The 26,605-nt window shown below is 49.7% G+C and overlaps 1 protein-coding gene across 3 annotated transcripts in view; it reads left to right on the forward strand.

The window, feature by feature from the left end:
• Positions 1 to 26,605, forward strand: part of SYTL3 (synaptotagmin like 3) — an 83,215-nt gene that overhangs the window by 31,237 nt on the left and 25,373 nt on the right. For all 3 annotated transcript variants that reach the window (XM_047858897.1, XM_047858898.1, XM_047858899.1), the window contains 5 exons: positions 9,576 to 9,627; positions 10,661 to 10,730; positions 13,029 to 13,107; positions 17,092 to 17,216; positions 24,883 to 25,017. In XM_047858897.1, coding sequence (XP_047714853.1) covers positions 9,576 to 9,627; positions 10,661 to 10,730; positions 13,029 to 13,107; positions 17,092 to 17,216; positions 24,883 to 25,017 — 461 coding nt within the window. The remainder of the gene's footprint in view (positions 1 to 9,575; positions 9,628 to 10,660; positions 10,731 to 13,028; positions 13,108 to 17,091; positions 17,217 to 24,882; positions 25,018 to 26,605) is intronic.

Here is a 26,605-nt window from a genome sequence, read left to right on the forward strand (position 1 = left end):
AATATCTCCCCACTTACCCTGCCCCCCCCCGCCCCTGACGACCACCATTCTACTCTCTGTCCTGAGTTTCATGTTTTTAGGTTCCACATATAAGTGACATCATATAGTATTGATCTTTTTCTGTCAGACTTATTCCCTTAGCATAATGCCTTCAAGGTCTATCCATGTTGTTACAAATGGCAGGATTTCTTCCTTTTTTTTAGAAAAAATATTTATTTATTTTGAGAGAGGGGTAGCGTGTGAACAGGGAAGAGGGAGAGAGAGGGGGAGAGGGAAAGTCCCAAGCAGGCTCTGTGCCATCAGCATCGAGCCAGATGTGGGGCTTGAACTCATGAACCATGAGACCACGACCTGAGCCAGTATCAAGAGTTGGTTGCTTAACCGACTGAGCCACCCACGCGGCCCAGGATTTCTTCCTTCTTATGGTTGAAAATATTCTGTTTTAATATATCCCACATTTTCTTTAACTGTTCATCAGTTGAAGGACACTTAAGTTGTTTCTATGTCTTGGCTGTTGTGAACAATGCTGCAGTGAACGTGGGAGTGTAAATGTCTGTTCAGTAGTGATTTCATATCCTTTGGATATATACCCAGTGTGGGATTGCTAGGTCATATCGTAGTTCCGTTTTTAATTTTTCTGAGACACTTCTGTGCTATTTTCCATAGTGGCTGCATTGTTGTGTTTTGATTTGCATTTCCCTAATGATGAGTGATGTTGAACATCTTTTCATTTTCATGTACTCATTGGCCATTTGTATATTTTCTTGACTATTGAAGTCCTGTGCCCATTTTAAAAATTGGATCATTTTGTTTCTTTTTAAAAAAATAATTATTTATTTTGACAGTGCACATATGCAGGGGAGGGGCAGAGAGAGAGGGGAGGGAGGGAGGGAGGGACGGGGGGAGAGAGAGAGAGAGAGAGAGAGAGAGAGAGAGAGAGAGAGAATCCCAAGTAGGCTCTATGCTATCAGCATAGAGCCCAACTCGGGGCTTGATCCCAAGAACCGTGAGATCATGACCTGAGCTGAGATCAAGAGCCCACTTAACCGACTAAGCCACCCAAGTGCCCCTGTTTGTTTCCTGAAAAGGAAGAAGAAAGTTAGAAGACTCATGCTTCCCAATTTCAAAACTTACTACAAAGCTGCAGTGATCCAAACAATGTGACACTGGCATAAGGACAAGCAGAGAACAGTGGAATAGAATAGCCTAGAAAACCCAGAGAAAAACTCTTGCATACGTGGTCAAATGACTTTCAACAATGCCGATATCGTTCAAGGCGGAAGGGCCAGGCTTTAATAAATGGTGCTGGGAAAACTGGATACTCACATGTAAAAGAACAAAGTCGGATCCCTACCTAACACAGTACAAATGGACAACAGACCTAAAACTATAAAGGTCGTGAAAGAAAAATATAGGGGCTCTGGGTGGCTCAGTTGGCTAAGCATCCGACTTCAGCTCAGGTCACAATCTCACGGTTCATGAGTTCGAGCCCCGCGTCTGGCTCTGTGCTGACAGCTCAGAGCCTGGAGCTTGCTTCAGATTCTACCTCCCTCTCTCTCTGCCCCTCCCCCTTCATGCTCTGTCTCTCTCTCTCTCCAAAATAAATAAACATTTAAAAAAAGAAGAAGAAAAAACATAGAGGGAAAGATGCCATTGGCTTTGACAATGATTTTTTTAGATGGCGCAGGCAACAGAAAAAAAAAAAGGACTAATGGGACTACATCCTGATGAAAAACTTGTGCATCAAAGGACACCGTAAAGAGAGTAAGAAGGCAACCCACGGAATGGGAGGAAGTATTTGCAAAATCACATATCTGATAAAGGATTAATATCCAAATTCTTTAGAATAGAGAACTCCTGAAACCTACATTCCACTTTTTTTTTCCAACGTTTTTTTATTTATTTTTGGGACAGAGAGAGACAGAGCATGAACGGGGGAGGGGCAGAGAGAGAGGGAGACACAGAATCGGAAACAGGCTCCAGGCTCTGAGCCATCAGCCCAGAGCCCGACGCGGGGCTCGAACCCACGGACCGCGAGATCGTGACCTGGCTGAAGTCAGACGCTTAACCGACTACGCCACCCAGGCGCCCCATTTTTTTTAAATTTTTTTTTCAACTTTTGAAATTTATTTTTGGGACAGAGAGAGACAGAGCATGAACGGGGGAGGGGCAGAGAGAGAGGGAGACACTACATTCCACTTTTAGAGAAAATCAAGAGACCCAGGAAGGCAGTCCATGCTGTAGTCCCCACGTCCTCAAACCTAGGCCAGTTACTACCAACCTGAAGTATATCTTTGGGGAAGAGTTACTGCCCAGCGCTTGGTGATTATTGTTAACATGAAAGCCATCCAGGATTTCTGCTGATAGAATATAGGGAGCTTAAGTAAGGAGCAAAAATTATTTTCCTCTCTTGCAACTAAGCAGAAGAGTAATGTCTAGTGGCAGAAGGATACTGGATGAGAGATATTTTCTGCCAACAGGGTCATAAATCTACTGTTATTAATTTTTGTTCCCCTGGAGGCATTAGTTGCTGATTCACAGTTGTACACTTCATCTTCTTTCGTATTGGGCTAGTGGCTTGGCCCCAGTGCTATTTAAACTCAAAGCTTCTCTAAGGACTAAAATATATTTAAAAATTTTTCTGGAATCCACCTCCAAAATCATTTATAACAGGCTATCGTGATTCTTTATATGCTGAGGGGTTTATAGGTCAAGTTTTTTGAGACATTTTCCATTTTGCATATGTGAGCCAAAAATTGGTTTAAAACTTTATTATTCTAGGCATTTTCTTTCCTACTAAAGAAAAAAGTCCTAAAACACACTGTGATTGTCCAATACCCCCTCCAACCTTTGGTCTTACTCACCTTTTCTAAAATTTAGAGGATACTCGAGCTCCAGTGTGGACCAACCATCAGGCCTGTCACATACAGTTGTACAGGTTGAATGCTGTACTAGGGAGCCACCACTAAAGGGGTACAGTTCACGACATCCAAAAATTGTGTGCTTATTGTGATGACTTTTCTGGAAGAATCAGCACGATGCGTTGTTCTAACAAAATCCATATATTAAGACCAATTCCTAAGGGTAGACAAAAGTGTCTTGAGGAAGGGGCACATTTGCATTGTTCCCAGGAGGGCTCCACATGGGATAGCCCCGCCTGCCTTATGCTTTGCGTCATACCTGGAATTCAGGCTGTGGGTTCCTACATAGGGCGCTGCTCCCCTCCGTGGGCACCAACAGAGAGGTGGTTGTGGGCCAGGCCATCCTTCCGCTTGACGATCTGTTAGCTCTACAGCTGGATCCCACATGGCTGTCTGGGTGTGTTTAACTGTTCTAACAAAGGGCTGCTGTGGGGCCTTACAGTGTAGCAGGAGAAGTTAGGGGTGATGCCTTGCAAGAAGAATAACCCACACAGATCCCGCAGTTGAGGACGGGAGGCCGCTTGGCCACCACGACAGCGTGATTTGCCGGGCTGGCTGAATTGCACTGGGACATTACAGAGAGTCTGCTCCGCGCCCTCTTTGCTGTGAACATGTCACCCAAGCGGGAAGAGTGTTGGGGTAGCGGGGCATGGCACCTGCCGCAGGGCCTGGGGTCCAGGGTGCTGGTAGCCTGGCGGTTAGTGTGCTTGACCAGCATGACGATGGAGCCCAGCCAGGAGGGACATCCGTTCTATGGGAGTTTCTGTGAGCACCTGAAATAGGGTGCCGTACCTGTATTTATTTTTTCTTTTTTAAAGTTTATATTGAGAGAGAGAGTGTGGGGGCGGGGGGTGCACACACACAAGTGGAAGAGGGCACAGAGAAAGGAAGAGAGAGAGAATCCGAAGCAGCTGTCAGTGCAGCACAGAGCCCCACGTGGGGCTCGAATTCATGAATCGTGAGATCACGACCTGCGAGGTGAAGAGTCAGATGCTCAACCAACTGAGCCACCCAGGCGCCCCTTGCATCGAGAAGTGGCACAGAGATGGAAGGTGATTTGTCGTAGGCACGCTTGTGCCAGCTGCAGACCTGGATTTTGCTCCAGAAACCACGGCCGTGTTCTGTAGCTTGAATGGACCCTTCCAGCACCATATGCTCTTACTTGTGAGCAGAGCTGCGTCCTCCTTATCCTTGTCCCCGTAAAAGTGCCCCTGTGGATTCTACACGACGAGTGTGAATGAGCGGATGAGTTACACGTAAGCTGAGTTGTGAAAACACGATGACCGTCTTTTCACGTGTATTTGGTCGTATGGCTCAAACGAGGAGGTAACGCTTCTCGGTAAAACAGTGCTGGTTGCCGTTGGATTTATAGCCACCCCTCCCCACCCCCGCATGACAAACCCTTTGCTGATGCCGGTGACACCAAGATGCGTAAGATGGGACCCGTGTCCTCAAAGAGTTCACCGTCCAGTCAGGGAGACCGACACAGAGGTGCACCATCACAGCGCAGGCGGCAGTGTTAATGAAGTGTGCAGGGCAAGCATGAAGAGGCCAGCCTGGTGAGGACAGGCACCGGATCCCGGGGAATAATCCCCTGGCAGGGGCAGAGAGCCACGTGAGCCAGGAACACGGGAGAAGCACAGTCTCGTGAGGCGCCGGCATCTGGGAAATCCACCTTCACCAGGACCCACGAAGGGGACAGGTGATCCATACGGCAGAAGGTGATCCTGGGAGGCAGGAGGGACTGAATCACAAAGGACCTCTGAGCTAGAACAAAGCTAGAATGTGTTGCTGGCTCACTGTTCTGGGGGCTGGGAGTCCAAAGTCAAGGTGTCACATTGTTGTCTTCTCTGTGTGCATGTTCCTCTCTGTGACTAAATTTTTCTATTTTTTAAAATAAAGTTTGTTTATTTATTTTGAGAGAGAGAGAGAGAGAGTGAGGGACAGCATGGGGGGGGGGGGGGCAGAGAGCAAGGGAGAGAGAGAATCCCAAGCAGGCTCCATGCCGTCAATGCAGAGCCTGATGCGGGGCTTGTATTCACCAACCGTGAGATCATAACCTGAGGCGAAATCAAGAGTCGGACTGAGCCCCCCAGGAGCCCCCCATTGTCCCCTTGTTTATAAGGACACCAGTCATGTTGGATTAGGCCCATTTAATGACCTCACCTTAGCTTGATCTGCAAACACTCTATCTCCAAATAAGGTCACAGTGGCAGGTGCTAGGGGTTAGATTCCGCATGTCTTTTCAGGGGATACAACTCAGCCCAGAGCAGCCTTGGATGCGGTGGAGGAAGTTCATTGGCTGTCGGATCCACACGGGGCGCTGCACGCAAAGGACAGCACCTCCCCCTCTGGAGGGTGTGTTGGAGGGGGAGGGGGCAGGGCTAGGACCAAAGGGGGAGCCGAGGGGGGGCATGGAGGGCGCTGTTGGCACACACTGCCAGGCCCGTGCCTCCCCTCAGGGCCCTCACACCCAAGGCCGGATGTCCCAACCCACGTGCACCAGCTTTGTTTCTTGGCTTAAGCAGGGTAAGATACACAGGACAAATAGAAAGCATTTCTAAAATAAGAAATCCCACCCGGCCCCTGGGGGGCTCAGTGGGTTAAGCGTCTGACTCTTGATTTCAGCTCAGGTCAGGGATCTCATGGTTCGTGGGATCGAGCCTTGCATCAGGCTCTACACTGACAGTGTGGAGCCTTCTTGGGATTCTCTCCCTCTCTGCCCCTCCCCCACTTGCACTCTCTCTTGCTCTTTCTCAAAATAAACAAACACTTAAAAGTAAATAAAATGAAGAAATCCCCGAGTTTTCAGGGAGTTGGCCATTGGTTTATTAGTGGTTGTTTTTCCCCTTGCTTTTTATTAGGAACATTTTCACACCTGAGAAAAGTAGGGAGAATAGTACCCCCCCCCCCCCCCCAACACAGGTAGCAGTCACTGGTCTGCTCTGCCCTAACTTGTGTGTGTCCCACTTCGGAGACAAGTCATGGTGCACAAAGCAGCTTTGTCACTTGTAGACTGTGTCTTTGGGCCTGTTACCGAATGTCCCTGAGCCTCGGTTTTCGTTGATTAAATCGGAATGCCACCTGGTGACAAGCCGCGCATGCGCGAAGAGCGGTCCTCGGGGCACAGGGCGCGCAGTCAGCTGCTAATGAACGTCAGCCGGGCCTTCGGGAAGGTGCCCCGGAAGCCCAGGCTCCCGCCCGGCCCGCCGCTGCGCCTCAGCAGAGCCCGCGGCCTAACCAGGCGGCCGGAGCGTCACCGCTGGTGGACGCGGCCTCCCACCCCGCAAGGGCATTCCTTTCTTCAGCGTTTCCTGGCCGTGGGTCGTCAAAGTTTTAAAAAATGTTAACAGGGTGCTCCTGGGTGGCTCTGTCAGTCACGCGGCTGACTCTTAATTTCGGCTCAGGTCATGATCTCACAGTTTCTGGGATGGAGCCCCGCGTCGGGCTCTGCACTGACTGTAAGGAGCCTGCTTGGGATCCTCTCTCTCTCTCTCTCTCTCCCTCCCCCTCCCCCGACTCGCAGACTCGAGGTTTCTCTCTCAAAAGAAATCAATTCTCTCTCTTAAACATGAAGAAATAGGGGTGCCTGGGTGGCTCAGTCTGCTAAGTGTCTGACTTTGGCTCAGGTCATGATCTCACATTCAAGGGTTCAAGCCCTGCCTCAGGCTCTTTGCTGCTGCTTGCTTCAGATTCTGTGTCTCCTTCTCTCTCTGCCCCTTCTCCGCTCACACTCGTTCTCACTCTCTCAAAAATAAATAAATGTAAAAATAAATAAATAAGTAAATATTAACAAACAGTAGATAGTGCTTCTTAAGGAAGCCCCTGGTAAGAAACAACTGAGGGATGGGAGAGGAAAATAAAATGGACATACACAGTGAACGGGACACAGCCCCAGGGCAGCGCTTCCCAAACTCCAGTCAATGGACTTCGGGATGGGCCTAGGGCTCTGCATTGCCGACAAGCTTCCGACTGTGATGCAGCGGGCCGCACTGCCCACACTTGGGGTACCTAGGACATGGGGTGCAGCAGGTCTCAAGGGCCAAGCCTGTCCCTCTCTCTGTGTCTGTATGTCCTGTGAGTGAAGAATGAGTTTTACATTTTTGAATGGCCAGAAGACTGTTTGTATCACATTAAAAAAAAAACCATGAAATTCAATTTTCAGTGTCCATCATATTTTATCACAGCCCACTCTTTCGTAGTGTGTCTGGCTGCTGTCACAGGGGCAGAGGACAGAGCCTGCGCGGAACCTGGAATACTTATTTGGTCCTTACGGAAAGGGTTTGCTGAGCCCATGGCGTGGCCGGCCAGGCCCGATGAGGCCAGCAGGGGGCAGCAGAGAGCCGTTTGTGGCCAGGCCTTCCCTGGGACCTGGGGAGGGGTATTTGGAAATGCGGTGTAGGGGGACTAAACTGAAACTAAGGGTGGAGCTCAGGGCACTGGAAGATGAGGTGGGAGTAAGTAGACAACGTCTGGGGAAGCAGGGCTGAAAGAAGGAGTAAGGAGAGATGCTGCTGGGGCTGGCAGGAGAGGTGGGCCCAGAGCAGGTGTGGAGGCCCAGGGATGCCGCGTGGGGCTCGGACGTTGGGCGACGGCAATACGGAGTCACTGCAGCGTTAGGCGGTGGAAGGACAGCACCGTTTGGGGGGTGGGGAGACTGTAACTCTGGTGCCATGGGGACGCTGTCACAACAATCTGGGGACAAGATGTTGAGGGTCTGCTGAGGGCGGGCAGCCGGGAGAGGAGCCAGCAGCCAGAGTGAGCGAACCAGCCAACCCACAAGAGGGCTCAGAATTCACTCTCTCTTGGGTTCTGCGTCTTTACCAGGACACCGCGGGTAAACAGCGTCACTACCTTTTCTCTTTCTTTGCCTTGTTTCTCTCTGCTTTCATGACAACCGACCGTGTTGCAGTTGGGGCGGTTCTCTTTTCCTTCCGGCCTAGCTCTTTTCTTTCCAGTGGCTCCTGCAGATGTGGGATTTCATCCATTACCAGCGCAGCTCTCAGCCTTTGGGGGCCGCCTTTCTGTTCTGCCTTGGAGAAGCGTTTCTTTATTATTATTTTTTTAATATTTATTTTTGGGAGAGCGCAAGAGGGGGAGGGGCAGAGCGAGGGGACAGACAATCCAAAGCGGGCTCTGCGCTGACAGCAGACAGCCCAACGTGGGCCTCGAACTCACAAACTGCGAGATCATGACCTGAGCCGAAGTTGTCGGCTCAACCGACTGAGCCACCCGGATACCCCCAGAAGCGTTTCTTAACGGGGGATGGGGAGGGCTCACAGACTCCTTTTAGAATCTGGTGAACACTGTCATGAACCTCCCCCCAAATGTACACGAACAGGGAGACCCAAAGTCCGACCTATGATGTCAGGGCTCATGCACTCCCTGAGGCCAGCTCCCGTTAAGGGCCCCTGCCCTGGGGGCTGCACGGCTTAGGGTCAGCTGGGCGCCAGCTGCCTCCTGGCTTTAAGGTTTGGGGCTCGACATCAGAGACGCTTGCCTTCCCCCTCCCAAGCTCCTCCCTGCCTTCTCCATGTCTTATGGAGATGATGTGGGTACGTAAGCCTTTCTTTGGAATGGATTAAAACTTTCAAACACACAACACAGGAGCTAGACAGACCTCCTAGGATGCCAGGTCCGGTGGTTCTCAGCTGTGTGTTGAGCAGCGTGAAGCCCAATGGGGAACGTCCCTAAGCAAGAGAATCTGCTAGAAGGCTTCCCAGCTGGGCAGACTAACCTCTTCCTATGCATTGGGCCAGGAAACATTGTGTTCACAGAACTATGAACATGTAGAGTTCTATTTTTGGGGACGTAATACATCATAAAATCCCCTTTATTTGAAACAAAAAGAGTACTATATCAGATGCAGTCTTATTTAGGAAATTATTAGCCTCCATAACTAGAAATAAGCAGATTACATTTTTTAACAGATTAATTTAATCTCCATAACAAGGAATGTTTAGAGGAATATAGTCATTCAATTATGAAATGTTTCCAACGGACAAATGGAAGCTTGGAAGCTTAGGACTACTTTTCAAATTTTCCAGATTTAGAAAATCTAACCCAACGTCAACTTTTAATAAAAGCAGCCTTTCCTAGCAATTGTGGTCTCTTAGCGTGGGTGTGTGTGCATGTTTTTAACAACAGCTTTAGCAGAATGTAGTTTATAGAACATACACTTCATTTAAGTCCATAATTTTTTTTAGTCAATTTATTGATGTGACCATCACCACAATAGAACTTGAGCCTTTCTTTTTTTGTTGTTTTAAAGTTTATTTATTTATTTTTGAGGGAGAGAGAGAGAGAGAGAGGGAGAGAGAGAGAGTGAGTACAAGCAGGAGAGGGGCAGACAGAGAGAGGGAGACATAGAACCCGAAGCAGGCTCCAGGCTCTGAGATGTCAGCGCAGAGTCTGACGCGGGGCTCAAACCCACGAACGGTGAGATCATGACCTGAGCTGAAGTCGGACGCTTAACTGACTGTGCCACCCAGGCGCCCCCTAGGGCCTTTCTGTCACCCCCAAGATGGTTTTTTTAGTTTTTAATTGCAAGAAGTGGTATTAGAAAAATAAGAATTCTAATCGATTACTTTCTGTGTTTGCCTCCCCAAGGTTGTCTTCTTACTAATGAGTGACCTTTCCTGGTATCTCTTCCAGGCAAACACGACAGAGCTGGAGCAAAGCTCTTGCAATCTTATCAGGAACTGAGGTGAGTGCTATACCAGGCCAGACCGTCCTGGCCCCTCCAGGCCTGGAGCACCAAGGACTCGCTGAAAGAACTTCTAGATCTCTTGACTTTCAGACCTGGCTGCTTTGGAATGTGACTTTTTTTTTTTTTTTTTAAATGATAAAGTGCCTGGAAAAGATTTAAACAGAGATATTTCCAGATTCTTATGAAAAGCCTTCTTAGCAGCTCACAGAGCATTTTCTCACGACAGGTTTTATTGCTTACATTCTTCTGAAATGTTGTAAGGAAACGAAATATTATTTTTGATGGCATCTTAAGTGAAATTCTAAACCGAGCGTTTGTCTTACGAATCACTCCTGTCTCCAACATCATGCCCAGTGCCTGACGCCTCAGACATCTGCGTAATCCAATGGAAATGAAGTGGAGACTCTGCGAGATGCTAACTTCTTGATGCACATCCTAAACACCCAGCGTTCTTGAAGCTGGCAACAATTCACACACCTGATTGCACCGAATTTATTGAAGTGTTGCTGAAAGCTCCCCACCAGCAGCTTTTTTTTTTTTTTTTTTTTTTTTTTTGGCCCATAATGAGATTTTCCAATCTTGGGACCTCTTCATTTCTTTTACTCCCCCATCACAAACTTCTTATTCCTCTCATGCTCGATTTAATGATTTATGACATCCACGGAATTTTTGGCACTTCTGCTGGTGCGGTTTGGGCCGAGAGAACGCGCATGTCCATATCAGACGCGTGCGTGGAGTCTGGGTCCCAGAGCGGCCGGGCTCCTTTAGGCGACACGGGTGGGGCGCGAGGCCGAGACACCGGCAGCATGGTGCTCCTTGGCCACGTTCCGATACCGGGAAGTAATGCCCTGTCGGGAGGAGCAGATCCAGGCAGGGCTGCGGGCTCCTATTCTAAAATGCGAGGAAGGAAAGGAAAAAAAAAAAATCAGAGAACATGAACTGTAGGGTGATGGCGAGTCTTGCGTATTTGTAAGCCTAATAGTTGGATCATCCATGACCTGTTTCTTATTCCTGTGTTTTTCCTTGGCAGCAACATTTCTGTGGTTCCTCCTACCCCACCTCCTCTGAGTGAAAGCCAGTGCACCAGCAGCTCCCACAGGGTAATGTGTCTGTGCCTCCCTGGGGAAGGGGACGTGGGAGAGAAATGGAGGAAGAAAGGGCATCTGAGAGGTTGGACCAAGACCCCCAGAGCAAAGGGATCCAATTGTGGCTGAAGCTGGCCGTGGAGGGAGGCAGAGAATAGAGGCCAGAAGGGCTGGGCCTGCCCAGTGTCTGTGTGTCCCCTATGCTTTGGGGGCCATGGGATCATCTGCATAACAGTGATTCACCTGCCTGCACCCCACAACCTCATGTATACCCCATATCCCCGCCTATACCTCACGTCCTCACCTGCACCTGTGCCCCACATCCTTGCCTGTGCCCCCTGTCCTCACCTGCACCCCACATCCACCTGCACCCCGTGTCCTCACCTGTGCCCTGCATCCCGGCCTGTACCCCACATCCTTGGCTGCACCCCACATCCCCACCACTTTACTCTTGTCATTTTGCTGGCTGTGTTCCCTAACTGTGCACTGTGCTCTTGAGTGTGGGGTTCTGAATAGGCTGCAGTGTGTTGGGGGCCTCTGGGGGTGTAAAAAGAAAGAAATACATGTTGATTCACAGGTGTGTGATTTATACGTGTGGGAGTGCCTGGGGTGTGTGTGTGTGTGAGTGTGTGTGTGTGTGTACTTTTGTGTGTTTTTAGATGCTAATATAAAGTAGACCAGGAACATTTCTGTCTACGGAAATTAGTGGTATGATCTTGGAGTTACCTGTGTTCCCACTTGGGAGGTGGAAATAATTATACTCCTCTGGCTTGTTTCTCATGGCTGGTGTGAGAAATCAACAAAATAATGTCTGTACTGGTACTTGGAAACTGTAAAGAAAAAAAAAAAAGAAATAAATTAAAAAAAAAGAAACTGTAAAGTGCCATGAAGACACATGGTCTTGGTCATTTTCATTATTACCATTCTGCAAATTAAAGAGAGTAACTATAGCTGTACATAGAAAGGCACATTCATATGCTAGTGAGAGAGAGAGAGTATATTCATTCTTTTTCCAGTTTCAAACTGAGACCCTGGAATGAACTTCAAAATTCTGTTGTCCACTTTCTACTTGAGATTCTAAATCCTCCCAACTTGTTCCAGCACAGATGTATTTCCTGAATGGATGGACAGATGGATGGATGGATGGATGGATGGATGGATGGAACAGGGAAGGAGGGAGGGAGGGATGGAGGGAGGGACAGAGAGATGGAGTGAAGGATGAATGGAAGCAGGGAAGGAGGGATGGAGGGATAGGTGGATGGGTGGATGGAAACAGGGAAGGAGGGATGAGTGGATGGATGGAGGGAGGGAGGGATGGAGGGAGGGAGGGAGGGAAGGAGGGATGGAAGGATAGATGGATGGAGGGATGGAGGGATGGATGGATGGATGGATGGATGGATAGATGGATGAATGGAAACAGGGAAGGAGGGATGGAGGGATGAGTGGATGGAGGGATGGAGGGATGGATGGATAGATGGATGGAGGGATGGATGGATGGATGGAGGCATGGATGGATGGATGGATGGATGGAGGGATGAGTGGATGGAGGGATGGAGGGATGGATGGAAACAGGGAAGGAAGGAAGGAAGGAGGGATGAGTGGATGGATGGAGGGATGGATGGATGGAAACAGGGAAGGAGGGATGGATGGATGGAAACAGGGAAGGAGGGATGAGTAGATGGGTGGCTGGAAGGGTGGAGGCATGGAGGGATGGATGGAGGGGGAGACAGAGGGATGGAGGGAAGGATAGATGGAGGGGTAGATAGATGGATGGGACTTGAAGGGGAAGTGATCTCCTTTCTGTCATTTTTGCTTTTTCTTCTCTCTCCTGCTTGGGGGGGTGGAACTAACTCCTGGCTCCAGGCTGGTCCCCTGAGCCTGGTACCACCATCGGCCCCTGTGTCACTGTTGTGTTGGCTGTTGTGTTGCCATCCCCTCTGCCTGGAGCTGGGGTGGGGTCATACAAGAGCAGGTTAAAGAAGCAGGAGTGTACTTGAGTGCAGTCTGAGCCAGTGAAATGTCGGTTATTATTTCCAAGAGGTAGTTGCTGTCAACGCCCCTTGCTGATGCCCCTTCCTTAGATGTGGGTGTCAAACCTCAGAGGAAAGAAGCTGAGTAAGAGGGTCCCTACCTCTTGAGAGGATAGTGCCCTCCCCTCTCCAGACATGCATGCACACACACCTGCACGCACCCGGAGCACCCCCACTCCACTCACACTTGCCAGTGTTTGGGGGTTGGCGACCTGGAGGCTACTGGGGCAGACACGGGTCTTCAAATATAACTCTCATTCTCTCTCCTCTGTCTCTGTTTTAGTTACAGGAACTTGGTCAGTTTAAAGGATTTAATAAGTCCATGGAAAATTTGTTTCTGTCTGTTACCACCCACATGAAAAGTAAGTGGATGCCTCTGATGTGTTCCTCCCACCACCCCCCGGGCCAGCCAAGCCCATTGGCCGAGGCACGGCCAGGGACCTCTGTCTCTAGGCCCTGGGGAAAGCCACAGCGCTGGCCCTTCACCCCTCCCGTGCAGAGCAGGCCTATGGTTTCCCGGGGGAAGAGGAGACACCCTTCAGGCCACTGGAGTGGCTCAGTTTACCCCTACTGCTACCCGAACCTGCCAGAGCTCAGCACAGACCTGGCAGCCAGTCCTGGCACCCATCACAGCCTCTCCCAAGGACCAGCAGAGACAGTAGAGGGTTCCAATGAATGAAAACTGGGAGCTTTCAGGCCAGGCAGGGCCCAGCGTCTGTCGCTTGCGTGGAACTACTTGTCCTTTCCTCCTTGGTAAATTTATCTTCTTCAGTTAGCAGTAACCCTATGATTTGTAGACGCAAGGAACCCAGAACTACCACTGCTCAGAATCTTGCCTCTTTCGATGTTGTTTCCTATCAGGTATTTCCCCCTGTGGATCTTAAGCTGCAAATCCCAGAGAATAGCCCCCACTTAGACCTGCTAAGGTGCCCAGAGCAGGCCAGGCATTTAGAGAAGGTCCTGAGTGGGATCAGGGGGTCTTGGGCATCCATTCTCTCTCACGGTGCTTCTGTTTGGTTTCTACCCATGCCAATGCCTGTGGATGGGGTCGGGCTTGTGCCTTGGCTCTGAGACAGTCTTATTATTTGATTTTAATTAGTCCTCTGAGTTCCCCCACGAGCCCTTCCGAGCTGTATTGTGACAACTGAAATCAAAGCACCCTTTTTAGATAAACAGGGAAGTGACCATCTCACGAGACCGTCTGTCCCCCTCTGCTTCAGAAGGGCGAAGCAGCCAAATCTCATGCCACCTGTTGGCTAATAGAGCTCAGAGGTTTAAAACCACCCCGTTAGTCTGCCGGGCTTGCGGACCACATCCGCCCTCCATGCGCACCAGCCTTGGACGTGGGTTTCCAACTGGAACGGCGGCCTGAACTCTGAGCGGCTGGCCCCGTTCCTGCTGACGCTGCTCTTGTCGAAACTTCTCAGCGTCTCTTTCTAGAAGCACGGCCTCTACCCAAATCCATGCGGCTTATGTGAACTCCCTCCCACCACTGTATTTTGGAATCATGTCTCAGCATTAACTCTGGCCTGGTAATCCCTCAGCCAGACGCCCAGAGAGGCAGGACGCACGTTTCATCTTGTCCCGTGTCCCACTCGCCCTCCTACACACGCTGGGACCCACGCACGGGTACATTGGAGCGTGCTTTCGTACCCATAGCCTCGCCTGTACCCTTGCTTACATGTTGGAGACTTGCCGTGTCAATACCTCGAGTGTTATGGAGGTGGCATCAGTAAAGAGCAGCAGACCCAGGTGGACAGCTGGGGCTAATCCCCGGTGGCAGGGGGTGGCAGGGGGGATTCAAAAGAGCAAAGCAGCATCCTGTCTCTGCCATGGAATATGGACTGAAGCACCCCCCACCCCAGGTCCCCTCCCTACTTGTTCAGACACTGGTGCTTCATGGGACGCCAGGACCTCAGCCCAGAGGCAGGGGTGGAAACACCCAGCTTTCTGGGCCCCCCCCCTCCGAGGGCGGTCTGCCCCGGGGGGGAGTGGGGGGGGGCCTCTCTCAGGTGCTCCCCGCTGCTTCCACGGGGCAGGGCACAGGCTCTACACCATTCACCCTGTCTCTGCCTCAGGGCACGTAGCAGGGGTGGGGCTGATTCCTGCTTCTTCAGGTCCTGAGCTGTCGTGCACAGGTCCCTCTTGATCCTTTTTGCTGTGTGTTTCCTACAGAAGTGGGTACAGAGGACGGCCTCATTCTGAGGGTGCCTGGGGTCTGGGGGGATGGCTGGAGGGGGCCTTAGCCTCAAGAGTTTAGGAAGCTGCCCCAGAGCTACGACCTCTGGCGGCCCGTGTTGCCCCGTGAAGCGGATCCAGTTGGAAGAAAGAGATTTCCAGCCCTTTTTATTATCTTTGCATGTCTAGGAGATTCCAGCACTATAGCCCCACCCCCCCCCCACCCCCGCTCAGAAGGGGAGGAGCAAATCGTTGATTTTCATTTCAGGACCATTCTGTGCTTCTCGCTGTTACTTTTCCTTTTCACTTGACAATGCTGATCACAAGCCTACTTGTTAGAAGCTGGATACTTAGGAGACACCCCCACCTGCCTCGTCTGTGGACATAAATGGACCAGATGAAGGCACAGGCTTTGGGGTGAATGCCAAACAGATGGTGGTGAGGGGACACCCCCTCCCCCCGCCCTGAGGGCCTCATCCCCTTCATAGCTGGGCTGGAATTTAGCTGTATGAGGAGCCCAGGTTCACTGTCCACCTGGAGGGCCTGGTGTGCCGGGACCTTGCTCACTTCCAGGAGCAGAAAGTTGCCCCACGGTTTCTGGAGGGTAGACCCGCGGCGCAGTGTGGACAGAAGCGCTCTCAGAGAGGAGAGGTCCCACACATCCTGGTGGGAAGGAGAATGCCCTGGGGTTTGGGGGGGCAGGCGAGCTTCTCCTCCGGAGAAAAGAGACACTCTGCAGATGTACCCTTGGCAGTACATGCAGGAATACCTAATCAAGAGCAACAACTGAGGATTATTTACACCCTGGAGCTGGGCCGTCCAGTATGGTAACCACAGGTGGCTCTTGAAGAGTGGCCTGCTGGGGGGCGGGGGCGGGGGGGGGGAGAGTAAAACACACAGCAGATTCTGGAAACTTAGTATTTAAAAAAGCGAAATTCAAAAGCTAATTAATCACACAGCATAGGGAATACTGATAGTAATATTGGAACAATCTTACCTGGTGATGGAGGGTAACTACACTTGATGTGGTGATCATTTTGTAATGTGCACCGGAAACTAGTAAGGACTGTATGTCAATTACCCAGTAAATAATGTCATTGATTTTAATATTGATCATATATTTTAACAGTATTTTAGATATATTGTGGTAAATGAAAAATAGTGTTAAAATTAATTTCACCTCTTTTTATGTTTATTTATTTATTTTGAGAAAGGGGGGGGGGGCGAGGGAGGGGGAGACAGAGAGGGAGAGAGAGAATCCCAAGCAGGCTCCGAGCTGCCAGGGTGGACTGGAGCCCAACATGGGACTGGATCTCACTAACCATGAGATCATGGCCTCAGCCAAAATCAAGAGTCAGCCACTTAACAGACTGAGCCACCCAGGCACCCCTTACCTCTGTGTTAAATGTGGCAACTAGAAAATTTGAGATGGCATATGTGAGCCCCATGACAGCCATCAGAGCATGCCACTCTAAAGATGGCTTCAAGGTCATCTTTGAGAGAAACAAGGACCCCCTGGAAAAGGGAAGACATTTTTGAAAGACAAAATCACCTTGGAGGTGGCTGTCTCACTTCTTTGTGTGCATTCCTTCCTTCCCGCTTTATTCATCTCTTCTGGACCACTGGTATGCTGGGGGGCGGGGGGAGGTGTATTTTCAGGCTTTGCCTATTAAAATAGTTATAAGCGTACCCTGAATCTTCCGCCTCTCTTCCAAGTGTCCCAAGAGATGGTATTTACTTATAAATCTTTGTGAGGAGCCCTAAAAAAGCTGGCTGGTTTGTTAGGCTGCCTTTTTCGTGTTTGGACAACTGCGTGCTCATGACGGGCGGCCCGGGATCCAGAGTAAGCTGGCTGGAAGTCCTTCCTTTCACTCGAGCCCTGACGGTGGCTGTCTGCCTACAGAGGCACATGGCCACACTGTCACCTTCTGGGAATCTGGCTCCTCTGTCCTGTGCAGGGCGCCGTGCGCCCTGCGTCCGGCATGTGGCTTCTGGGGGTGGCTCCCCCTGAGCCCAGAGCTCAGAGCCGTCGTGCCCACGCCGTGAGCCTAGCCTCAGAGACCTTGAGGCTCCCCGGGGGTGTGGTTGCAGGGCATCTCAGAGGAGGGCCCCACGAGTCTGTCAAAGCTGTGTGCTCCCACCTGTCATCCCTTGTATTTGTTTTCTAGAGCTTTCCAAGTCCCAGAATGACATGACCTCTGACAAGCAACTGCTAGCCACGGGTCCCAGGCAGTGTGCTAGCCGGACGGAGAGGAGGAGCCAGTCTGACACTGCCATCAACGTCACCGCCAGGGTATTCCCTGAGGCCGCCGGGCCGCCACCAGAGCTACTTCTAGTCCATTTTCTCTATAGATTTCGTTTTCCTTTTCTTTTATTGCACAACACCAAGCAGTCTGAAGAAAACATAATTACAAACCCTTCTCTGTTGGGGAGGCCTGGCCAAATGAAGGTCAAATTCCAGGGTCGATTCGGAAAATAGTTCAGAGCAGGGAAAAGCTTCAGCCTAATTCTGAGCCCCTGGGGTCCCAGGTGTCCACGGGAACGCCTCGCTGGTCTCAAGGCCACACCAAAGGCAGAGTGGCCCCCTGCAGGGCTGAGATGTGCCACGTTACTCCTGGGGTCCGAATACCTCATGGAGGGTCAAGAGGCCTTCTTGTTTCCAACAACCTCCAGTTCGAGTCTGATAGAAACCCACTAAAAACCTACGTGCCGCCTGACCGAGGGCAGTCAGCAGGGAGGCTCCCTCCCGGTATCTAAACCACAAGAGAGAGAGCTCACCTAATAAAGGCTTTTAAGGAAATAATTACTCTGGCTTTCCACCAGGATTAACCAAGTCTGAAGCAGATGCACTGGGACAGGAGAGAAAATGACTTTACAATCAGGACACCTAGGTTCCAGTCCAGCGGAGGTGACCTGGCTAGGGCAGATGCCATCACCTGGTCAACAGGACTGCGCTGGGTGCCTGGATAGGACAGGTGTCCCTTCTCTGCCACTGTGGGCTCCGCTCGGGATGTCCCCAGACAGATTCCTTTAGGCAAGGAGATGAGGTTAGCCCCACCCTCCTGCTGGAACTTCCAGACACCCACTCTCGAGGTTTCAAATTCTGCCTCCATCCACGACCCTCTGCCTTGGGCACGTCACGTCAACTCCCGGAACGTCACTATGCCCTTGGTGAAAATGAAGGTGATGATACCTGTTCCGCCCAAAGGCACAGGCTGCTTATAAAGATCCCCGAGATAATATAGTATCTAAATTGCTACCTAAGCCATCTACATATACTATCTAAATTGCCGGTCTTCCTAATTATGTGCCAGACTCCACTCAGGGCTTTACCCGGGCCATCTCATTTTATCCTCACACTACCTCGTGAACTATGTATCGCATTTGGCCCTGTTGTCCATTTAGGGAAACCGAGGCTTAGAGAGATGATGTCAATGCCCGCGGTTACATAACCCGAAAGCGGTGGGCGGTCTTGGCTTGGAGGCTGAATTCTGAAGCAGCTGTTCTCAGTGTGTGTGTGTGTGTGTGTGTGTGTGTGTGTGAGTCACTTGGGAATGTTGTTGACATGCAGATCTGGGGCAGGTGTGAGATGTGGCATCTCCAGTGAGTTTCTGAGGAGCTCTTGGGTGAGTGGGTTGTGGCTCCTGGCCCCTGGGACCTCCCTAGGTTTAGGAGAAGGCGTCTAGAGTGTGTGAGATGCATTTGGAAGGCCTTTGAGGCGCCGAAGGGCCAATAAGCGTTCGTTCCTGTTGGCTCCCCAGGGTCTACACAAACACCGTTCCAGACACCATCCCTGAGTCAACAGACAGAGGAGAGGTTCACGTGCATTTAGGAACCACTGTGTTCCAGGCACGGTGGTGGTTATTACGTACTAGTCACGTTTAGTTCTTGCAGAAACACTGAGGCGGATATTGTCACTCCCATGATGAAGATCCAGGATCTGAGTTTCAGCGAGAGGGTAACCAACCTGCCTAATGTCACGTAACTAATACAATGTGGAGCCGGGAGTAGAGTCCAAGTTTGTAGGTTCTGAATCCTAAACTTGTAACTTCCTCATTATATGCCCCACATAAGGAGGACAAATGAGGGCCCAAATCCTTGGGATGGAGCCCCTCGGATGCTAACACTCACTAAGGTTACCAGGCACTGTTCTTCGTGTAAAGCCCTTATAGATACTAAATCCTTACAGCAACCCTGTGAGGTCTGGGCTATCACTGTCCCTATGAAAGATGAGGGGCAAAGGGGAAAGAGATGACCAAGGGGTAATGTGGTCGGAAGTGTCGGGGCGAGGCAGAGTCTGTTCCAGACACCACACCTGTGACGCCTGCGGGAAAAGATGCCAACAGGGTTTGTGGACGGCATGTTTCTGCTTCCGATGCCTGTGCCATGTGATAGGGCATCCCAGGTTTCCCAGGCTTAGTTTCTGGCCTCCCCTACTTCATGTGCATGGGGAATGAGCCTGCTGGGTAATTGCAGGGTTGTCTGATGGGACAAGGGAGCTTGAGGGTCGAAGCGAGGAGGAGCAGGGGAGGCCATGGCGAGACAGCCCCCACCATCTGGACGCTCTGCCACTTGCATCCAGTTGACTGCCATGCTCTTGAAGCAACACGCTTTCTACTTTTTGCAGGCATTCTGTCTCCCCACCTTCCTTGAAGATATGGCTGTTTTGGAGCAATGTAGCCAAATGTTTATAAAGTACTCAGCAATCATGGCATGATCTATAAATGCTAAATAATCACAGGGTTGACAGATAAAGAGTACATCTTTAAATAGGACGTTTGTCAGACTGCAATTACACATGCCCTCGTTGGTGAGCTCATAAAACTGACACTCACATTTCCATCGGAACGCCTCGGAGCATTCTGCCAACCTTAAGCACACCACGTGGTGCCCTTTGGAGGCAGGGGGTGTCAGTGCCCACTTTGCAGGTGGCTAGACTGAGGCACAGAAATAGGAGATAACTTTCTTAGGACCATGTGGTGACTCTGAGATGGTAACTGAGGAAACGGCTCAGGACGGCTTCTATGCCACTTCTCTGACCATTAAGCGTGCACTGCATGTTCTGGAAATGCTCCCGTAAAGACCCTCATTTACCCATGTGGGCTGGGATTCTTTAAGAGGTGAACTCTCTCGAGACTTCCTGTGCATCCCCGTGGGATTTTATTGTGCATCGTATTAATGTGTGGCTGATCTATATTGGCCGTAAAGACCCTGTTAACCAGGAAGGAAACACGAGAAGCTGTTGGGAGGGGCTGTCTCCGAGGAGTGGGACAAGGACGGAGGCGGGGAAGAAACCCTTCCTTTCATTCGGTGCCCCTTTATGTGAAGTTTTCCCACGTCCTGTGAAATCTGAAGAAACCATCCGCCCCCAGGGCATGGCGTTTCTGCATCCTTCTTTCCCCCACCTGCTGGCCACACGTAAAGGCTGAGCAGCCAGAGAAAAGGGAGGCAGTGGCATTGAGTTCAAGGATGAAAACACTTGGTCTTAGACTTGAGGGCTGTTGACCCCCTTGATGGTCCCAGGAGAGGCGGCCTACCTCTCGGCCGGGACAGGACGTTGCTCAGAGCACGTATTGTTGGCCGAGCCCAGCCCCGGTGGTTGTCTGAGACCCTCAGATGCAGGCTTGGTGGCAACAGGTGCTCTCCCTTTTCACGTTTAAGATCAGCTAAAACAAACAATCCCACACGCGTGAATTGTGTGGTTCCAGGGAGTCCATAATTTGATCAAATGGAGCCTAATGTTTATTGATCTTTCAGCATATAATATGAAACTTAATAACTGCACAGAGTAGACCTCATCCAGGGCGATCATTTTTCTCTGTAATCTGACCCAAACTAGATAGCTACTGAAATACATTAAAAATCACAGGGGAGGGGCGCCTGGGTGGCGCAGTCGGTTAAGCGTCCGACTTCAGCCAGGTCACGATCTCGTGGTCCGGAGTTCGAGCCCCGCGTCGGGCTCTGGGCTGATGGCCCAGAGCCTGGAGCCTGTTTCCGATTCTGTGTCTCCCTTTCTCTCTGCCCCTCCCCCGTTCATGCTCTGTCTCTCTCTGTCCCAAAAATAAATAAACGTTGAAAAAAAAAATTAAAAAAAAATCACAGGGGAAATAAATGCCTTTCTCAATGTCGTCGATAGGCTGCCATCTGAATCTCGATGCCCTTTCACAGGGCACTGAGTCTGACAGAGTCATTTAGATCCTTCAGAATTTACCAGGGAAGAGGTGAACGCCAAAGTTCACGTCGATTCCTTAGTCAAATAGGGATGTTCTTCAGAACAGTGTCGGCTTTTCTAATGATTTCAAAATATTTATATCGGCACTTATGTTTCATTAACGTTTTTTTGGAATCCTAACATATTTGGAAACAGTCTTCCCTAGCTATGAATTTTTTTTTCCTGGCTATGAATTTGACATGCCACATGATCGCTCTTATAAAGATAGTTCTTTGTCCCTTTTCGGAAACTTCTGTCATCAATTTAAAAAAAAATGTTTATTTATTTATTGTGTGAGAGGGAAGGGGGAAGGGGCAGAGAGAGAGACAGAGAGAGAGAGAATCCCAAGCAGGCTCCGTACTCTAGGCGTGGAGCTGGATGTGGGGCTCAGTCCCACAAACTGTGAGATCATGACCTGAGCCTAAATCAAGAATCGGACACTTAACCGACTGAGCCACCCAGGCGCCCGTCACCAACTTTTTTTTTTTTTTTTTTTATGATTTAAAAACTATGTTGCCCTAAAGAAAACTGGATTAGGTGGTTATATATTGAACGGCTACGTGTTACAAAGCTGTATATTAATATTTAGCCCATTTTATTCTTTCTGTCCCATTCTGACTGCTGCCTTACAGGCCGTTCCAAATGGAATCTTCCACGTCCTCCAAGCGCCCCCCCCCCCCCCCCCCCCCGTCCCACCCCGGACACAGTCAGAAGGTAGAGGCCTTGGAGCCCTCTGACTACTTCCTCCCGCTCAGTTTCTCTGGCTCTTCAGCCACCTTTCCTCCTGCCTCGGGAATGGACGTTCCTTCCCGAGGCGGAGCCCTCCCCTGGGGGCTGGGTTCATCCTCCTCGCTCTCTTCTGGGACCTGCTCCATCAGCTCACCGCTTTCCCCGCTTCTGTTTCTCCTCAACCTGCGAGTTAGCCCTGACCACCCCCCCCTTAAAAAAGAAAAACAGCATCTTCTGAAGGATCCCCTTCAAGCTGCTCTTCCACTTCTTCATCTCAGCCCAAGTCCACAAAAACGTCCTCTGCCCTTGCCCCCCATCACCCTCCCTCCTGTTCACTCCTACCTTCCGTGCAGTCCGTTCCCTGTGCCACTGTGACACTGCTCCCTGGGGCGCCGCCAGGCACCCCTGATTGAAAAGCCTGCTGGCCCATTTGAGCATCACCCTCATCAATGACTTTGTCACCTTTGACACAGTTGACCAGAATTCCACTCTTTTCTTTAATTACAAAAATGGTTTTATTGCTTGTATGTATAATAAAACCTAGGCCTACACACTAATGAAAGTTTAGAAGACACAGACGAGGAGGAGGAGGGGGAGGAGGCAGGAGAGGAGAAAAATCAAGCACGCACTGAGCCGGGCCAGTCACTTGGAGCGCACACGTACATTCACTTTGCAAACACGATGCCGTGCTGCACATCCACTTTTGTTATTTGCTTTCTCAAGAATCTCTAACTTTATATTTTAATTTCTTCCCTGTCAATACATACATATTGTCATTGTTTTACAGCTATTTTTTAGGGCTTTTAAAAAAAGTGATTATTGGGGCGCCTGGGTGGCGCAGTCAGTTAAGCGTCCGACTTCAGCCAGGTCACGATCTCGCGGTCCGTGAGTTCGAGCCCCGCGTCGGGCTCTGGGCTGATGGCTCAGAGCCTGGAGCCTGTTTCCGATTCTGTGTCTCCCTCTCTCTCTGCCCCTCACCCGTTCATGCTCTGTCTCTCTCTGTCCCCAAAAAATAAATAAACGTTGAAAAATAAAATAAAATTAAAAAGTGATTATTTATTTTGAGAGAGAGCATGAGCAGGGGAGGAGCGGGGGGGGGGGGGGGTGGTCAGAGAGAATCCCAAGCAGGTTCCCCAGTGTCAGTGTGTAGCCTGATGCAGGGCTCGAACTCATGAACTGTGAGATCATGACGGGAGCCACCCGGGCACCCGTAGGACTTTTAATTCATGCTGCGAGATTGCCCTCCTCTGAGGTTGACTCAGTTAACGACCACCAGAGGTGGAGTAGCCCGCTTTTCAGCACCCCTGCTGGCACCAAATGTTACACTTTTTAAAAAAAATATTTTTGAATGTGTATTTATTTTTGAGAGAGAAGGGGGCGGACAGAGAGAGAAGGAGACACAGAATCTGAAGCAGGCTCCAGGCTCTGAGCTGTCAGCACAGAGCCCAACGCAGGGCTCAAACCCATGAACTACAAGATCATGACCTGGGCTGAAGTCGGCAGCTTAACCGACTGAGCCACCCGGGTGCCCCCAAATGTTATACTTTCTATTTTAATATTTGCTAATTTGATAGGCCAGTTTTAAAAATCTCCATTTCTTTAATTTCAGGTGAGCCTTTTCTCATACTCTTCTCCTTTTGGAACATCCCTCATGCCCGAAATCCTCCCCTTGGATCTGCAATTCTTCTGGCTGTCTCCTCCCCTGGGCCGGCTCTTTGGTGACCCCCCCCTCCGCCAAGCTACCTGTTCTCTGGAAAGCCTGACACAGCAGGAATCTGGCCTCTTGATTCTCTTTGGTTGCGTGGGTCATCAGCAAGTCTAGGAACATGCTCGGTACTTGACCGTCAGCATAGGCCCACCACTCACGATGCCCCTCCTCTGAGTCTCTCCACAGCCAGCCTTGAACCTCCCACTCAGGTCCTACTTTCCGCTAAAGATCATCCTGACACCCCCTTCTGCATAAGCTCTCCACCCCCTCTTTCCCATGGACTTGGCTTATGCCTCCATTTCAGTGGTGGGTCTATTTCCTACCAGCCAGGTGAGCCCCTGGAGAGCGGATGATACTTCTTCTCCCCCTCTCTTCTCCTCTGCCCCCTTCTTTCTGCCCCAGGACTTAGAGCAGTGGGTCAAAGATAGGATCGCTTAACAAATGTCTGATGGAACTGAGCTGGCATTCTGGGGATCGAGAGCATGAACAGTAATTGGGAGCTAATCATTTCTTCCACTTATAACCTAATATTCTCAGTCTGTCATTCCTGAGAATTACAGCTATGATGCAAATGCTACATTTGTTATATTTCCAAGTTCCACTTCCAGCATTAAAATGTAAGGTCTGGATTCAGAAACTTTGTACTTCCAGCCAGGAAGAGGTTTCCTACCTTGGGCATTGTGTTTTTGGCTCTGTGCTAGCCCTGTCCAATAGAAGCTTCTAATCACGGCCACATGTGGCTGCTGGGCACCTGAAATGTGTCTCGTGCAACTGAGGAGTTAAATTTTTTTAATTTTAGTTGCTTTTAACCAATGAGAATTTAAACTTCTATAGCCACATGTAGCTAGCGACTAGCACATTGGAAAGCACAGCTCTATACATGATAAAAGGGGTACTGACTATTTTATAAAATTTAGAGACATATTTTAATTTTTCCCTTTTTTTAAATGAGCACATTACAACTAAAACTCTGATAGGCTAAATATCGTATTTCATGTGATTAAATGCAGGGATCGCTATTAAGGTCAACGTGTGGACTTGATTTTTCTTTAAGACTTACTAATCCATAAGTGACCCACCCACCACCGTTCATGAATATCCCAGTGCTTGCTGATGCCTGCCCGGGGCCCTGCGGGTGTGTGTGTATGCATTGATTCAAACGGAAGTGTGCTCTCTTACTCAGCACCCAGAAGTTTGCATATGAGTGCCGTCAGGTCAGAGGTGCAGGCTCTGCTCATTGAAGTCCCCACCTTTGAACAAAATCACACTAGGACACAGACTCTGTTGTTAATTCCGTGTTTCCTTTTCCAGAAGCCAAGCACACCAGATATTCTGAAACCTCTCAACCAAGAGAGTCCCAAACACCTTACTAACCCTGTTTCGAAGCAAGAGGACGTCTCATCCAGGCCAACGCCCAGCACTTTGTTCTCAGGAGGCTTGAGACACGTGAGTCTCATCTAACACTCTGGACCCCTGATGTGTGGCGGTCGCCATGATGTCGGACGGGGTTGGTAGGCGGGGGTAGGAGGGAAGTGTTGTCTTGTGGCATAAACTGGAACGTGACAACAGAACTTGGAGGTAATATTTTACTCACACTGGGAGCTGGGGAAACCTGGCTATATACTTTGATGGTTTTTCTTTCATACACACAGATAGCAATGAATAATAAATAACGGCATATTTGGATGAGCAGTTTTTACTTTCAGTGAGGTCAACGTATCAAATATTTCTCTTACAATTATTTCTGTGTCTTGTCTACCCACAAGTCATGAAGACATTCTCTTGTTCTCTTCTAGAAACTTTAGGAAAATTTCATTGTTCTGTGTAGGTCTGTGCCCCTGATCATTAATGTTTGTGAATAGTATAGGTTGAGGTTCATTCTTTCCACGTGGACACCCAGTTATTCCGGCCCCCTTTGTTCACAAAACGACTCTCATTTCCCCCATTGACTTTGGTATCTTTGTTGAAAGTCAAGTAACCGTGCAGGCGTGGGTCTTTTTGGGGACTCTTCACTCTGTTCCTCTCACCTCTGTGCTCTGGCCCAGACCACACCGTCCTGATTACGGCAGGAAGTCATGAAGTCAAGTTTCCAAAGTCCTTCAACTGTGCTCTTCTTTATCAACATGTTTTAAAGGTTGGCTCTGTTGATAGGCAAGCCTTTTATTCATTCTTTTGTGGCTTCAAAAACACTGGCGGAATGCTTACTTTAGCCTCAAATTGTGATATGTGGTGTGACAGAGCCTTGGGTGACAGGTCACGAGGCCTCGATCACTGTGATAGCTCTTTACCTTATTAAATAATCTTAGACGGGCTCCTGGGTGGCTCAGTCGGTTGGGTGTCCGACTTTGGCTCAGGTCATGATCTCGCGGTTTGTGAGTTCGAGCCCCGCGTTGGGCTCTGTGCTGACAGCTGGGAGCCTGGAGCCTGCTTCTGATTCTGCGTCTCCTCTCTGTGCCCCTCCCATGCTCATACTCTGTCTCTCTGTCTCTCAATAATGAATAAACGTTAAAAAAAAAAAAATAATCTTAGACAATGGCAGAAACTCTCCAAACTTCTTCAAGGAAATGGGTATCAAGCCTGTTCTTTTTATTTCACTGGATTGTTTTGAGAGTGAAAATGCACTCATTCCATGGTGTATTATAGTGGTTATGAACTCAGCTTCCAGGGCCATCTGGGTGGCTCAGTCAGTTGAGGATCCGACTCTTGATTTCGACTCAGGTCATAATCTCACGTCTTGTGGGTTCGAGCCCTATGTTGGGCTCCACACTGACGGTGCAGAACCTGCTTGGGATTCTCTGTCTCTGCCCCATCCCTGCTCATGCTTGCTTGTGCGCTCTCTCTCTCTCAAAATAAATACACTTAAAAAAATAAAAAGAATTCAGCTCCTAGAAACCACCTTCTTGGTTCACATTCCAGCTCCTATAGTGTGACCCAGAGCAAGTCCTTTAACCTCTCTGTGCATTGGGGTGGTTGTGTTTTTATGGAAAATGATACTCACTTTAGAAAACAATTAACTTACCCCCATCCTATCTAT

Source organism: Prionailurus viverrinus, chromosome B2 (genome assembly GCF_022837055.1).
Source record: "Prionailurus viverrinus isolate Anna chromosome B2, UM_Priviv_1.0, whole genome shotgun sequence".
In the NCBI taxonomy this organism is placed as follows: domain Eukaryota; kingdom Metazoa; phylum Chordata; class Mammalia; order Carnivora; family Felidae; genus Prionailurus; species Prionailurus viverrinus.